Source organism: Pyrus communis, chromosome 5 (assembly GCF_963583255.1).
Source record: "Pyrus communis chromosome 5, drPyrComm1.1, whole genome shotgun sequence".
NCBI lineage: Eukaryota > Viridiplantae > Streptophyta > Magnoliopsida > Rosales > Rosaceae > Pyrus > Pyrus communis.
The window spans coordinates 22759850-22772652 of record NC_084807.1 but is presented as its reverse complement, the minus strand read 5'-3'; the positions used below and the strand labels follow the sequence as shown (position 1 = coordinate 22772652).

At 33.6% G+C, this 12803-nt stretch overlaps 2 protein-coding genes across 6 annotated transcripts; one reads left to right on the top strand and one right to left on the bottom strand.

Annotated features, from left to right (window-relative positions):
- Positions 1-759: 759 nt before the first annotated feature.
- On the bottom strand, positions 760-2495 carry LOC137733401 (small ribosomal subunit protein uS8z/uS8w). Of its 2 annotated transcripts, none has more exons than XM_068472552.1 (4): positions 2372-2495; positions 1670-1810; positions 1397-1557; positions 760-1132 (listed from the first exon to the last, which is right to left on the bottom strand). In XM_068472552.1, the coding sequence occupies exons 2-4, from the start codon at positions 1800-1802 to the stop codon at positions 1034-1036; spliced, it is 393 nt and encodes a 130-aa protein (XP_068328653.1). In that variant the 5' UTR covers positions 1803-1810; positions 2372-2495; the 3' UTR covers positions 760-1033. The 2 variants fall into 2 exon arrangements, with proteins under 2 accessions (XP_068328653.1, XP_068328652.1); XM_068472551.1 differs by having other exon boundaries at positions 1670-1815; positions 2372-2453.
- Positions 2496-8927: 6432 nt separating this feature from the next.
- LOC137733898 (uncharacterized) lies at positions 8928-12594 on the top strand. Of its 4 annotated transcripts, none has more exons than XM_068473114.1 (10): positions 8928-9248; positions 9715-9873; positions 9986-10046; positions 10398-10513; positions 10701-10789; positions 11262-11441; positions 11545-11631; positions 11749-11814; positions 11949-12008; positions 12340-12594. In XM_068473114.1, exons 2-10 carry the CDS (start codon positions 9822-9824, stop codon positions 12481-12483), a joined length of 855 nt encoding a protein of 284 aa, XP_068329215.1. In that variant the 5' UTR covers positions 8928-9248; positions 9715-9821; the 3' UTR covers positions 12484-12594. The 4 variants fall into 4 exon arrangements, with proteins under 4 accessions (XP_068329215.1, XP_068329216.1, XP_068329214.1 ...); XM_068473115.1 differs by having other exon boundaries at positions 8930-9248; positions 10701-10792; positions 11952-12008; XM_068473113.1 differs by having other exon boundaries at positions 8932-9248; positions 10701-10792; positions 11548-11631.
- The last annotated feature ends 209 nt before the right edge of the window (positions 12595-12803 follow it).

Sequence of the window (12803 nt, the reverse complement as noted above, 5' to 3'; positions counted from 1 at the left end):
TTATGATTCTCTTTTTAAATAAAAATGAGAACATCAGATTACGTTCTCCTTAATCACTTCAGACTTGTTTGTACTTCTTATGGTTGACCGTCTATTTGAATTTGGTTTTATCCAAAAAGAAACAAGCATAAAGACTTCAGACGTTAACCTAAAAGATCTATAATCTTGGTCATTCAAAACTAATCCAACGATCAATAACTGTACCAACGGTAAAGAAATAAATCCGTCAACGGATCCGAGAGAAAAAATTGACAGCTACCTAAACGGGGACGCTCAACATGGAGCCATACAAGAAAACCAGATAGAGAAACGGGTCGGATATTCAACTTCCCTGTCCAGGTTTCACTACCAGTCTTCTTAACTTTTTCCTCAAGTGATTCGAGGCAGGGGACAGACATGGATCCTCTTCAGATCCAATTTTCCTAATTCTAGGGATCCATCAATCAGGACCGTTGAAATTTGATCCAACGGCTACAAATCAAGGCCCACTTTAAAAGTTATATAACTTTAACTGTTGGATCAAATTTCAACGGCCTAGATTGATGGATCCCTAGGATTAGGACAATTGGATCCGGAAAGGATCTGCGGACTAGACAGCAGCATGAAAAATATGACATACATACAATCGAACCGCACTTAAGTCAAAGATTCCTGGCCAACAGACATCTGTTTAGGAACAACATGTGCAACTTCAAGCTCAAGTTACATTTTCAGAACCATGTCAATTCAAAATCGACTTTCATTCATCCATAGTCAGACAAAAACAAACCATTCAGAAGTATTCATTGATCGAAGCCAAAAATTTGGATTGCAGTAGATAACTTAAGACCGAGGCAGCACCAGATGCATTATGGATAAATAAACACCAATAGCTTAAAGATAGAGTAAACGAATAACGTTTGAGTAACCTCTATCAGAATCCAAAACAAACACAAATTGAAACATAGAAGTATCCTACGATGTTCAAAAGTACACCCAAAAAGCTCCTCAGAAGCAGGAAAACTCAAATCTCATTCATTAAATAAACCTTGGCCTAGTAAAAGAAACCAAGGACTTTACCACCGACATTCTTTCTCCTAGCCTCCTCATGGTCCATAATGCCAGCAGATGTCGTCAGCACAATGTATCCAAACTGCAAGGTTAACCGAAAATTCATAAGCTTAAATGGATAAGCGCAATGTTTGATAACAACTAGAGCCAACTGGAAAAGCTAGGGCAATCACCATTCACATGACCAACCATATATTATCTTGCACATAACATTTTAAGAGTTTTTTTCCTCTAAAATATAGACGAGCTACCAAGTCTAAACTGTGCATGTTTCCTCAGAAGAATCGACTAAGACATATGTCCTGTTTCTAGGCTTGAAATAGCAAACTGATAACAATGGGCTAACCTGTCTAGAAGGAAGCAACCTGGCAGTCCATCCTTCGATCTCCTTAACACCAACATCAAAACGAGGGCTAATAACCCCACACTTGTTAAGCCTTCCATTCAGCTCGACCACAATTTTACCAGCCCTGTGATCATCAACATACTCGAACTCACCAATGTATCCTACAGACCAAACCAAGAACATTAATATCCATATCCAGAAAAATATCAACTCACAGAGTAACTGAAAACGATGAAAATATGGCATTCAAGCAATCAATTGATGGCTACGTACCATGCTTTTGCATCACCAAAAGAAACTTGATGATGACCTTGGATGATGGTCTGATCATGACCTGGCGCTTGCCCCTTTTCTCAGCATTGTACATGCTCTTAAGAGCATCATTCAAAACGCTAACTCTCACCATTGTCGCTTCTGCACTTCAGAAAAGATCATCCAATACGTTCATGATATTGCACGCAAGTAAATAAGCTCAAATGTGCCAAACAGAAACATAATACAAAAACTAATCGCTTGTCAAATCTTACACTATAAGCATTTTGTTATAAAAGCAAATAAAAACCCTCGACGGTAGTTCAATACCTTTTCCATTTCTAGCTCGATCAAACATATCAATCTACATTCATATATTATCACAGCTTGCTCAAAATCCCTAATTTCTTAAACCCAATTCCAAAAATATATATTCCCACAAATTGCCCACAATAATCAAGCAAAAAACAAACATTTGACCTACTTAGGCAAAAAAATTAACAACATTTCAATCTAAACACACCAAAACAAAACACATTCGAAATCAAATTAACAAAAGCAAGATCCAACAGATCCAGTTGCCGAAATCAACCTCAAAAATTAATTAAAGATTAATTAAAAAGGACTAAACTTGAACAAATAAGAGACGAAAAGCAAACCCTAACCGCAATAATTTCACAAAATGATGGAGATTATCAAGTTTCGGACTGAAAAATCACGTACCAGATGAGATGCGCAGTATCTGCAGAGGCGCCTATGAGAGAGGTAGGGTTTGTAGGGCTTAAGGGAGAACGAGTCAAGTGGAATCCGGGCAATTATACTCGGTGGGAATGAGGGAGCGATTGACTGAATTGCCCTTTCGGACCCTAATTGGGTCCAGTGCGATGTGATTTTGTTTCGGATCGAGTTCGATTGTAAGCCCATTATCGTCATGTATCGGACCTGAAACATTGAAAGTTCGGCCCGGAATTATGCAGCCCAAACTAAAAGCCCTACCCAGTAAATTTGGCATTTGAATAGTATGTTCATCATGGTCTGATGTAAGGTGATAGAACATTTGATAATCATTCAGTTTTTAGTTGATTTGATCTTCATTCTATTGTGTCAAAACAAATAAGGGATTCATTTTTTAAAATACTTTTTCTGGGACAATTGTTAATGTAGGGTCCTTTGAGATCTATTAAAATAATATATAGTTGTTTTGGGGCCCAATAGATAGGCCTGGAGAACCCACTAAGGATGAGAAGATCTAGACATTAGCCCTCCAAGCCAACCAAAGAAATTCAGATGATTGAACATCACCGTGAGAAGAAAGACGGTTGCCTTCAACGACTTCTCATAGCCTTGGATTGTTTATTGACAAGAAGAGATAAGTGCAAAATTTAACAACTTTCTGGCACATAGCTCCAAGGACAGGTTTGTCCAAAGATCAACTCCAAACCACACGTTGGCCATTAACGGGAAAAGAAGTCTATGAAGAGACATAAATGTTGCTAAGCCTAGCGCTCAGGTAAAGTACTTTTTAATCACTCTCTAATGAGCGATCGATGCGCTCTAGACGCATCATTTCACCCTCTCTAAACAATTTGTATTGTTCTAATGACAAGAGAGATATCATTTAACCCTAAGGGAGCATTTCAACTATTTTTGGCTTGACAAAGAAATTCTCTAAATATATAATATTCAAACAAAGAACCTCGATCAAGTGCATAAGGTAAACGCTAGTAAGTGCTTCAACTACAAGATCTTGACATAATTTGTACCTTATTTTTGCATTCCCATTCCTTTAATATAGAGGCCTGCAAATAATTACCAGAGACATGATGATGATTGATCAGATGGATGTATAATATTGCTACGTTTCGAATAAATTGGATACCAAAAGACACAGACTGAGTCACTGAGGAATTGAGGATTGACTTCAATCTTCCATAATATAATAGGTCATAATTAATATATAAAAACTCGTTGATATAATACTTACATGGAGGAAATCGTTTAATCTTGTATTTTAATAGTAGACCATGCAAATTAAATTTCATAATTAAGTAAACGAGAATAATTTATATTGCACGGGGAAGACTGGTTCATGTATATACAAAACCTAAACGACAATCTGCAGCTCTGACTTCCAGATTTTCAACCTGGTCAACCCTAATGTTGTTCCATATAAAGATTAATTAATAAAATCTACTAAACTAACATTTACGTGTTCTGATTCTTTCTCTCAGCTAACAACGCAAGTGTAAGGTTTGTTTTGCAGCAGTCGCAGGACTCAAACAAGCAATATAATTATATGTTTCCGACTTAACTATCAGGTTGGACGCTGAAAATTTGGACATTTGGCACTGTATAAATGTTTTGCAGATATTGTTAATATCTACAGACACCAAAGAGAGGCTGACTTAGTTTTGTTCTATATATTAAGTTTGCAGGAGAATAAAAACAGATAAAACCATAACAAGTAGAGGGTTTAGGATGACAACAGTTCTAGACCTTTGTTTATCTTACATTATATTAACGTATTGAGAGTACCTTGTTTATTACGTATTAAGAGTATCTTACACTGTAAAAATTTGTAATCGACTCGAGAGTCTGTAAAATTTGTAAAAGACTCGAGAGTCAATATAGGAAATAAACACGTCATATAGTATTATGGTCTAGAAGTATTCCTATTCACTTATAAGTGAGAGTTCTTAGGTTTGATTCTCGTCAAAGGTGAATTTGAACCACATTATTGTTAGCTCATTATGAAGCTTAACCACTTCCCCACTCCTTTAGTGTAGATAATGATATCGTTTGTTAAAAAATAAATAAATAAACACAACAACTAGAAAACATACTCCTTATTATTTTAATCCCCAACTTCTTGTAAACCCTTTTAATTAAAACTTTGTAGCCAAAAATATTAATAATCATCGAGCATACCTTCTTAATATTATCTTATATGTATATTATGTGCTGAACTAAATTATTGACAATGGAGAGAGGATAATTAACAAATATGATACCAAGGACGGTCGAAGAATGACCAACCAAACAAGAACTAAGCAATTTTTTGGCAAGAAAAAACAAGAACTACACAATAACAATTGCAAAGAAAAAAAGAGAGATGGTGATCATAATTATTAGTTAAATTTGCATTTCTGCAAGTACATTAGTTTGCATGCTTATGGACATTGGCCAAATAACCTTCAACCCCATTTTGGGAAGAGGTCAAAATTAAGCTTTTGTTAATGAGGCATGGCACAAGTGGAATCAAGTTAATAAGACCAAGCACAGAAAGACAAATTAATATAAAGTCTTATTCTTTTAACAAATTTGGTGGAGGGCAACAAATATTTTCATAATTGTGGTTTAAAAAGCTCTAACACACTAATAACAAAGTGATGGTATATGTTATAGGAAGGGAGAAAATGGTGATATGTCATCTATTGCGGGTATTATAGTACATAGATTAATAACATTATACGTGACAGTGACAGTGTGACCGTCACACTAACAAATTGATAGATAACATTAGGTCTCGCTTAGTATGTCGGACTGTACTGACTATTTTAAATCAGATGGACTAATTTGTGCATCAGATAGTACTGACTAATGTAATCAGTCATTTAGTGCAATATTAGACTGAAAACTGACTATTTAATACTTTGTTTAGTATTGTACCAGATAAGAAGATTTCGTACTATTTTTATTTTTTATGACAAATAATGTTTATTTTTAAGAGAGAAATTGGTGATAAAATGAAAAGGAAAAAAAGGAAAAACTTTTTGACAGAACCTTATATGTTTGATGACTCTTTTATCGGAATTATACCCATCTTAAACAACACACACGAACAATAACAATAAAAAAAGTGAACTCCATACATCAATATTTCTCAAGGTAGTATTATCCACACATTCTTTTTACATTTGACATGTCCTTGTTAATTGTTGTCATTTGATATTCTTTAATTCATTCAATTCAACGGTCAAAAATTGAAAAAGTGTGTGGATAGCACCGCCCATTTCCCAATAAAATAATTAATGTTCACAAAAAAAAAAACCACAACCATAATCAGATTAATCCAACCACATGCCAAGTTCACAAAATATATTATTGCAAGCAAGAATGTCCTCATTCTGTGGTTACTTCATCCAAGTAAACAAAATCTATTGTTTCTCCTTTTTAACAAAATAAAATAATGTTGTCCAAGTTCAATCATGGTTACTTTGTCCAAATAACATGAGTACGAAGGCTTTTTTCATTGCATCATCCAAGGCATGCCACAATCTTTCTTTCATTCGAGAGTATTCTCTTCGAATACTCTTTGTGAGGATCCTGGAAATCTTCAAATCGTGTCCGTTCATCGTACATCGTACAGTCAGAAATTTTTTTTAATTTTTTTATTTAAAATTGTATGAACAGCACGTAACAAAAATTGACCATACGATGTATAATGAACGAATACGATTTGAGAATCTTTGAGATCGTTACAAAGAGGATCTGGAGAAGATTCTCATTCCATATCTAGTGAAGATATAGAATCCATAATTAGATATTGTAAGACAACACATTTGATATGCACTTGGAAAAAGTTTCAAAACAAAATTACTAGGCCAATTTAATATTTTGGTAATGAAAACTAAGTTTCTGTCTAGAAAGAAAAATATTATAATATAAACCGCCAAACACCTATTCATATTAAAATAGTATTATTCAGTGTGTAATACGGCATGCCAAACAAGGCCTACCGTCACACTATAATGCTATTCCAAAAAACAAAAAGTAGAATGCCTTTCATTTTTCAATAGCTTGGAATTTTTGTATTTCCTGAGCACATCTTCAAATTCTAATACTGATATGCAATACCAAAAGAAGGTACCCGAACCTTCAGATTGATTAGCATTGGCTTATTCATGATGTCTCAATTAAGATGTTATTTTGTTTTCGCTCATAAGTAATATACTAGCTCAAACAATAAACTCAATAGAGTACTAATTAAAGTAGCAATTCCATCCCTTATCTGCCTAGCAGTTAATAGCACCCAGAAATTCAGTATAAAAGAAACAAACAAAAGAAAAAATAGTTCCAATTTTGTATTATTAATTACCCAGTTTCCCTAGCTATTGTCAAAATTAGAAAAAGCTTCTAAAAAATCCATTTATATAGTCACGTGAAAGACTATGAAAATAAACTCCCAAATGTCAAAAATAGAGCAATGACCTAATTTTAGACCCATATCAGTTTCAGTAAGTGATCCGAAATTGTTATCCTCTCAAATTCTCAATATATCCCTCATTTTGCAGTTTCATCAAAACTGAACATTAGAGCGTCTATGATAACATTTATTGTACAACAAAAGACGCTAACGATTTGTCAACAACTTACAGAGTTTTTTTTTTTTTTTTTTTTTCAAAAGGCATCGATGTTATTAGTAATTTAGTGGTGAACCATTCAACTATAATTGCAGATACCATGAAAGTATATACCCATCAGTTATAGCATAAAAGTTCATGCGATGTGTATATATTGTGTTTAGGTACATGCAATCATATAGTATTGAAAATTCTAGAATGAATTGGCCTATAGCATGAGTCAAATAAATAAACAAATAGATGTGCATCCAATAATTCAGTGATTGAAGATTCAACGGCTGAAGTTTCCAGTGAATACTAAGTTTGGTCCAGACTAAAAAATCCAGAAAGATATACGAGCATAAGAGCTCAAAATGACTGAAAGCGTTTTTAGAGAAAAGGTTTTTGGATCCAAAAGCACTTAAAGTGCTTTCTGCAAGAAGCACCAGTTATGTGGCTTTTCCATAAAGCACTTTAAGTGTTTTTTCAGGATTTACTTACATGTTTATTAAAAATTGGTTCTAAAAACATTTTCACAAAAAACGCTTTCGGTCATTTTAAAAGGCATCGATATTATTAGTAATTTAGTGGTGAACCATTCAACTATGATTGCAGGTACCATGAAAGTATATACCCATCAGTTATAGCATGAAAGTTCCTACGATGTGTATATATTGTGTTTAGGTACCTGCAATCATATGGTATTGAAAATTCTAGAATTAATTGGCCTATAGCATGAATCAAATGAATAAACAAATAGATGTGCATCCAATAATTCAATGATTGAAGATTCAACGGCTGAAGTTTCCAATGAATACTAAGTTTGGTCCAGACTAAAAAAACTAGAAAGATATACGAGTATAAGAGCTCAAAATGACTGAAAGCGCTTTTCGAGAAAAAAGTTTTTGGATCCAAAAGCACTTAAAGTGCTTTCTGCAAGAAGCACCGGTTATGTGGCTTTTCCATAAAGCACTTTAAGTGTTTTTCCAGGATTTCCTTACATGTTTATTAAAAATTGATTCTAAAAATATTTTCACAAAAAACACTTTCGATCATTTTAAAAGGCATCGATATTATTAGTAATTTAGTGGTGAACCATTCAACTATGATTGCAAGTACCATGAAAGTATATACCCATCAGTTATAGCATGAAAGTTCCTACGATGTGGATATATTGTGTTTAGGTACTTGCAACCATATGGTATTGAAAATTCTAGAATGAATTGGCCTATAGCATGAATCAAATGAATAAACAAATAGATGTGCATCCAATAATTCAGTGATTGAAGATTCAACGGTTGAAGTTTCCAGTGAATACTAAGTTTGGTCCAGACTAAAAAAGCTAGAAAGATGTATGAGTATAAGAGCTCAAAATGATTGAAAGCGCTTTTCGATAAAAAGTTTTTGGATCCAAAAACACTTAAAGTGCTTTCTGCAAGAAGCACCAGTTATGTGCTTTTTCTATAAAGCACTTTAAGTGTTTTTCCAAGATTTCCTTACATGTTTATTAAAAATTGGTTCTAAAAACATTTTTACCAAAAACGTTTTCGGTTATTTTAAAAACAGATCCAAATAAGCTCTAACTATGTGCAATATAGAGTTTGCAACAGAAAAGAAACTGAATCAAAATGTGAGTCATTTATCAAAATTTTCATCATCTTATTTAGCTTTGACTATGCAGCTGCATCAAGTAGGAAAGTAACCAGTCATTTTCGACTCAAATAATTTATTAATACAAATCAAGTCAAATTAAGTGAAGGCGAAAGCAAACAGACAACTTGCTAGTAAAAGAGAGAAAGAGCCGCCCCGGCCCATATATACATGTATAAGCAAATGAATCATTTTCGGATTTCTTCTACCTAATTTTCCTTATCAAATAATTTGGGTTCTTAAAATTTGATCAAATAGCTAAAGTTATTATAACTTTTAAAGTGAGCCTATACTTTTAACCGTTAGATCAAATTTCAAAAATCCAGATTGTTTGATGAGGATGATTAGGTGAAAGGGATCATCCTTTCCCATGTATAATTTGAAGGCTCTGAGTCACCTGGACGTTTCATATTCCTTTCACGATCACGATTCATACTGCGGTTACTAATTATATATAACCTTCTTCTCACTACATTTTTCTTCAAAAGGAAAAGAACCGTTGCTGCACTCAAAGGGAGTTTCAAGGTCACACCTTTTTCACTACAAAATCATCTGGGAAACTTTCTCAGCTCAACAGGGCTAGCTCTTTTCATTTCGAGAGATCGGAGGTGAGGAAATAAATCAGTTTCTATTCATGTCTTCACAGTGCAAAATACTATGTGCGTCACCGGGAGTACAATCCCTTGTGAGTGTAGTACTCATCACCTTAGGTTGCATGATGAGCGCTATATTAGGAGATATATCCCTGGTGACATGTATATAAGAATCTGCCGTTCCGAGTAATCTTGGGTTTCTAGGATTGTCATTTCAGTTTTCACTTTTGCGGGTTCTGCTTGATTCATTTTGGATACCAAAGTGAAAATTTAAAACTTTCAAGTCGAAACTTTTTTTTCCATTTTTGGGCTTAAATTGTTTCTTTGAATCAAATCCTTTCTTGGACAACTTTTGATTTGAGTTTGCTTAAGCAATTAAACGTAGAGGTGGAATGTGATTAACATTATCAATACATGCATGCATTGTGCTCTCAATAAAATCACACCTTAAAAACCTTGTTTTCTTTTATGTGTGTTTCAGTTTCTGGGCTCAGAAGTTCATATATAGGAACTTTGAGAAAAATTCTACAGTCTGCAAACATCAACAGAAGGCCAACTCTCTGTAGAATTGGATTTTGTTGGGCTCAAATGAGAAACGCTGATCTTCTTCCATCTCTACCCTCCCATCTTTTCAACTTTGGTAATCATCATCACAAATCTTAATCAGTATACTGTTAATTTTGTTTACTTTGAGCATAAGTACACTTAGTTGATATTCAATGATTATATCAATTATTCCTCAATTTCTTCAGGAAACAATATTGATATTCAGATGACAAATTGGGATGCACAATTGAACATGAACAGAAAATTGTAAGCGCTCTTTCCCTTTTTAAGCTTTTATCCCAACATTTTTCATTTGTGGAAATTAATCTCCTTATTTTTAACATCTTATAATTATTAATTCTAAGAAAACCTCTAACAATTAGATTACTCATCAATTTCTCTTCATATTTATCAAATATAATTAATCTCAAGAACTTAAAGAAAGACTGTCCACTGCTGTAAGCGAATTAGATTTATGTTGACCTCACCATAATCATTGCTGATCCTCTAGCAAAACTAATTAGATTTTCCATGTTGATTATTGGTATTAATTATTCATTAATCACATATTGTTTAATTATCCAAATAATGTATTGTCCTCTCCTGTTGTGGTGGCAGTGGGTTTTGCATGGGGTCCAAGGCATTCGAAAGTGACAACCAGAATAACATGAGCGCCGGAGACTTTTCTCTTCCCCTGCAGCAGTCATCATCCCTCATTACCTATCAATCTGCAGGTTTGGTGCATTTCCCTTTCCATCTGTTTCAATTTTCAGGAACAACTTTTCTAATTTCTGCCTAATATTTACCTTTTTTTTTGTCTTTTTCCACCTGCTCCTCATCAAGATTTTTGTAATTTAGTGAACTCTAATAATTCACACAAGAACTGGGTTAATTAATAGTAATTACCTTGCTCGATTGCAGTTAACTATCCATCGGGTGCATTCAGATATGATGACATTGCCGGGCAGTCAATGTTGCTGGACAAGAAGATTTCAGCTCCCCAATTTCAAGTAGTATGTTGATCCAATGATCTTCTTAATTAGCCGGTAGCTAAGATCCTAATCAACAATTAACAAGAATTTGCCCAATTTCAATATCACTAGTCCTTCACTTCAAACCAAGTGAATAACTTGAACACTGCTAGCGACAATCATTCATGTGGTCTTTAATTGTTGATTTTTATCCAATAATTGGTCTCACACAAATTAAAAGTCACAATATGAAGAAAAAAAATACACAATATATGTCATGAGACAATATATTATACTTGATTTTGTGAGACTATAAATCTGAATCACATATCTAAAAAATGATCGAACTTGAGTGTATCAAACTTTACTAAAAATTGAAGAATTACATAGGTAAATAAATGGAGCGGAGATAATTCCATTTTATGTGAATCCTGTCTAGGTGGAAATTTTATTTGATTTAACCATGCTTCAAATCTTAATTTTCTTCTCTCCTTTTTTTTCCTACTTGAAGGATTGCCAGGCCATTCAAAATGCAAGGAAACGTCCAATTGAGGTTGATGACCTTAGTCGTCTGGTTGGTGACACGACGGCTCTAAACGACTTATACAACAATAAGAGAAACAAGATGACAAACGGTAATTCTCAACAACAGTGGCATCAAGAAAACTCAATGGAGCAACAAAACAATAAGGTATCCTAATTAATCCAGTTATATATTATGAAGTTAATTTGTCAATTAACACTTAATTAAGCTGTGGATTTGTTGTTGAGCTTTTGCTGTATTTTTTTGCTAGAAGTTGCATCATCTGCCAGTGAGAAGAAGCCAAAAGCTTAGTGACAAAATCACAGCTCTCCAAAAATTGGTTTCCCCCTATGGCAAGGTAATTAGCAGTTGGACAACATTAAAATCTCATATCTGGTTTCCCATTAATAGAAAAAAATGTAATTATCTGCAAATTAATTACAATTAGGGTTTTAAACTTGTATGTATATTGCAGACTGACACTGCCTCAGTTCTTCAAGAGGCTTCCATATATATCATGCTCCTCCAAGAACAAATTCAGGTATTAAGTATACATTTGGTAAAGTAATTATGGTAATAAAGTTATAATTAATATCTTCACTTTCATATGCTGCAGATAGATTTTAGTTGCTAATTTGCTTCTTGGGTTTTTGTTTTTGTTTTCAATTTTTGTAGCAGAATCTGGAAAGGATGCTTAGTAGTTCATACAAGAATGCTGCAGCTCTTCACCCACAGGTCGGCAGGCACTTGAAATTAATTTATAGACATATATATATATATATATATATATATATATATATATATATATATAAAAGGTAGTTGGGATGCATAAACAAATGGAACCAGTCACAAATTTTTAATAAAAAACGAAACCTGAAGGGCACTATAGGTCGTCAACATAAAGATGCACTAAATTGCAGTTTAGATACAACTTTTTAATTATCCGTTTAGTGTCTCTCAATTTTAGTTTTGATTAAAAGCTTGTAACTTATTCTATTTAAATGTAATTTTCATGATATTTTAATTTTTAGAAAGTTTATCTCACAAAATTTGAAATATTCAACAGGAATCTGGGCGTGGGCAGGTGCTTGATCTCAGAAGCAAAGGCCTTTGCTTGGTTCCTGTGTCAATTACTCAGAAAGTGACTATGGAAGAGCGTTCTGATCATCTTGCTACATCAAGAAAAGTTGTCATAGCTAATCACTTCTAATTCTATAACTACTAAACGCATAAGCCATATGTAGTGCTTCACCCCAACAGCACTTTTGAGAAAAGCTGGTTTTCATGTACTTAAATGCATTCCTTTTTTAATCATACTTAAGATTGTCGATTAATTCGAAGAGATAATTGACAGAATTAATCTAAACCAAAGGGAGGTAGCTATGTTTTGGTATATATTTATGGGAAATTTTTTGAAATGTATATAAATTTGTACACATTTTTCAATTTGTCATTTAAACTAAAATTTTAAGCAATTTGTCATATCAGCTTTCCGAAATCATCAATTTTTCATCTTATTCTAACTCTGTT

What these genes read in the sequence shown, in the direction of transcription:
- LOC137733401 (XM_068472552.1), bottom strand. Translation starts at nt 1,802, where the DNA reads ATGGTGAGAGTTAGCGTTTTGAATGATGCTCTTAAGAGCATGTACAAT. An exon ending in TTTGGTGATGCAAAAGCATG is followed by an intron (nt 1,558 to 1,669) that starts GTACGTAGCCAT and finishes TTTGGTCTGTAG; the next exon opens with GATACATTGGTGAGTTCGAG. An exon ending in GGTTGCTTCCTTCTAGACAG is followed by an intron (nt 1,133 to 1,396) that starts GTTAGCCCATTG and finishes TTAACCTTGCAG; the next exon opens with TTTGGATACATTGTGCTGAC.
- LOC137733898 (XM_068473112.1), top strand. Translation starts at nt 9,822, where the DNA reads ATGAGAAACGCTGATCTTCTTCCATCTCTACCCTCCCATCTTTTCAAC. An exon ending in CTCCCATCTTTTCAACTTTG is followed by an intron (nt 9,874 to 9,985) that starts GTAATCATCATC and finishes CAATTTCTTCAG; the next exon opens with GAAACAATATTGATATTCAG. An exon ending in CAGCTCCCCAATTTCAAGTA is followed by an intron (nt 10,793 to 11,261) that starts GTATGTTGATCC and finishes TCCTACTTGAAG; the next exon opens with GATTGCCAGGCCATTCAAAA.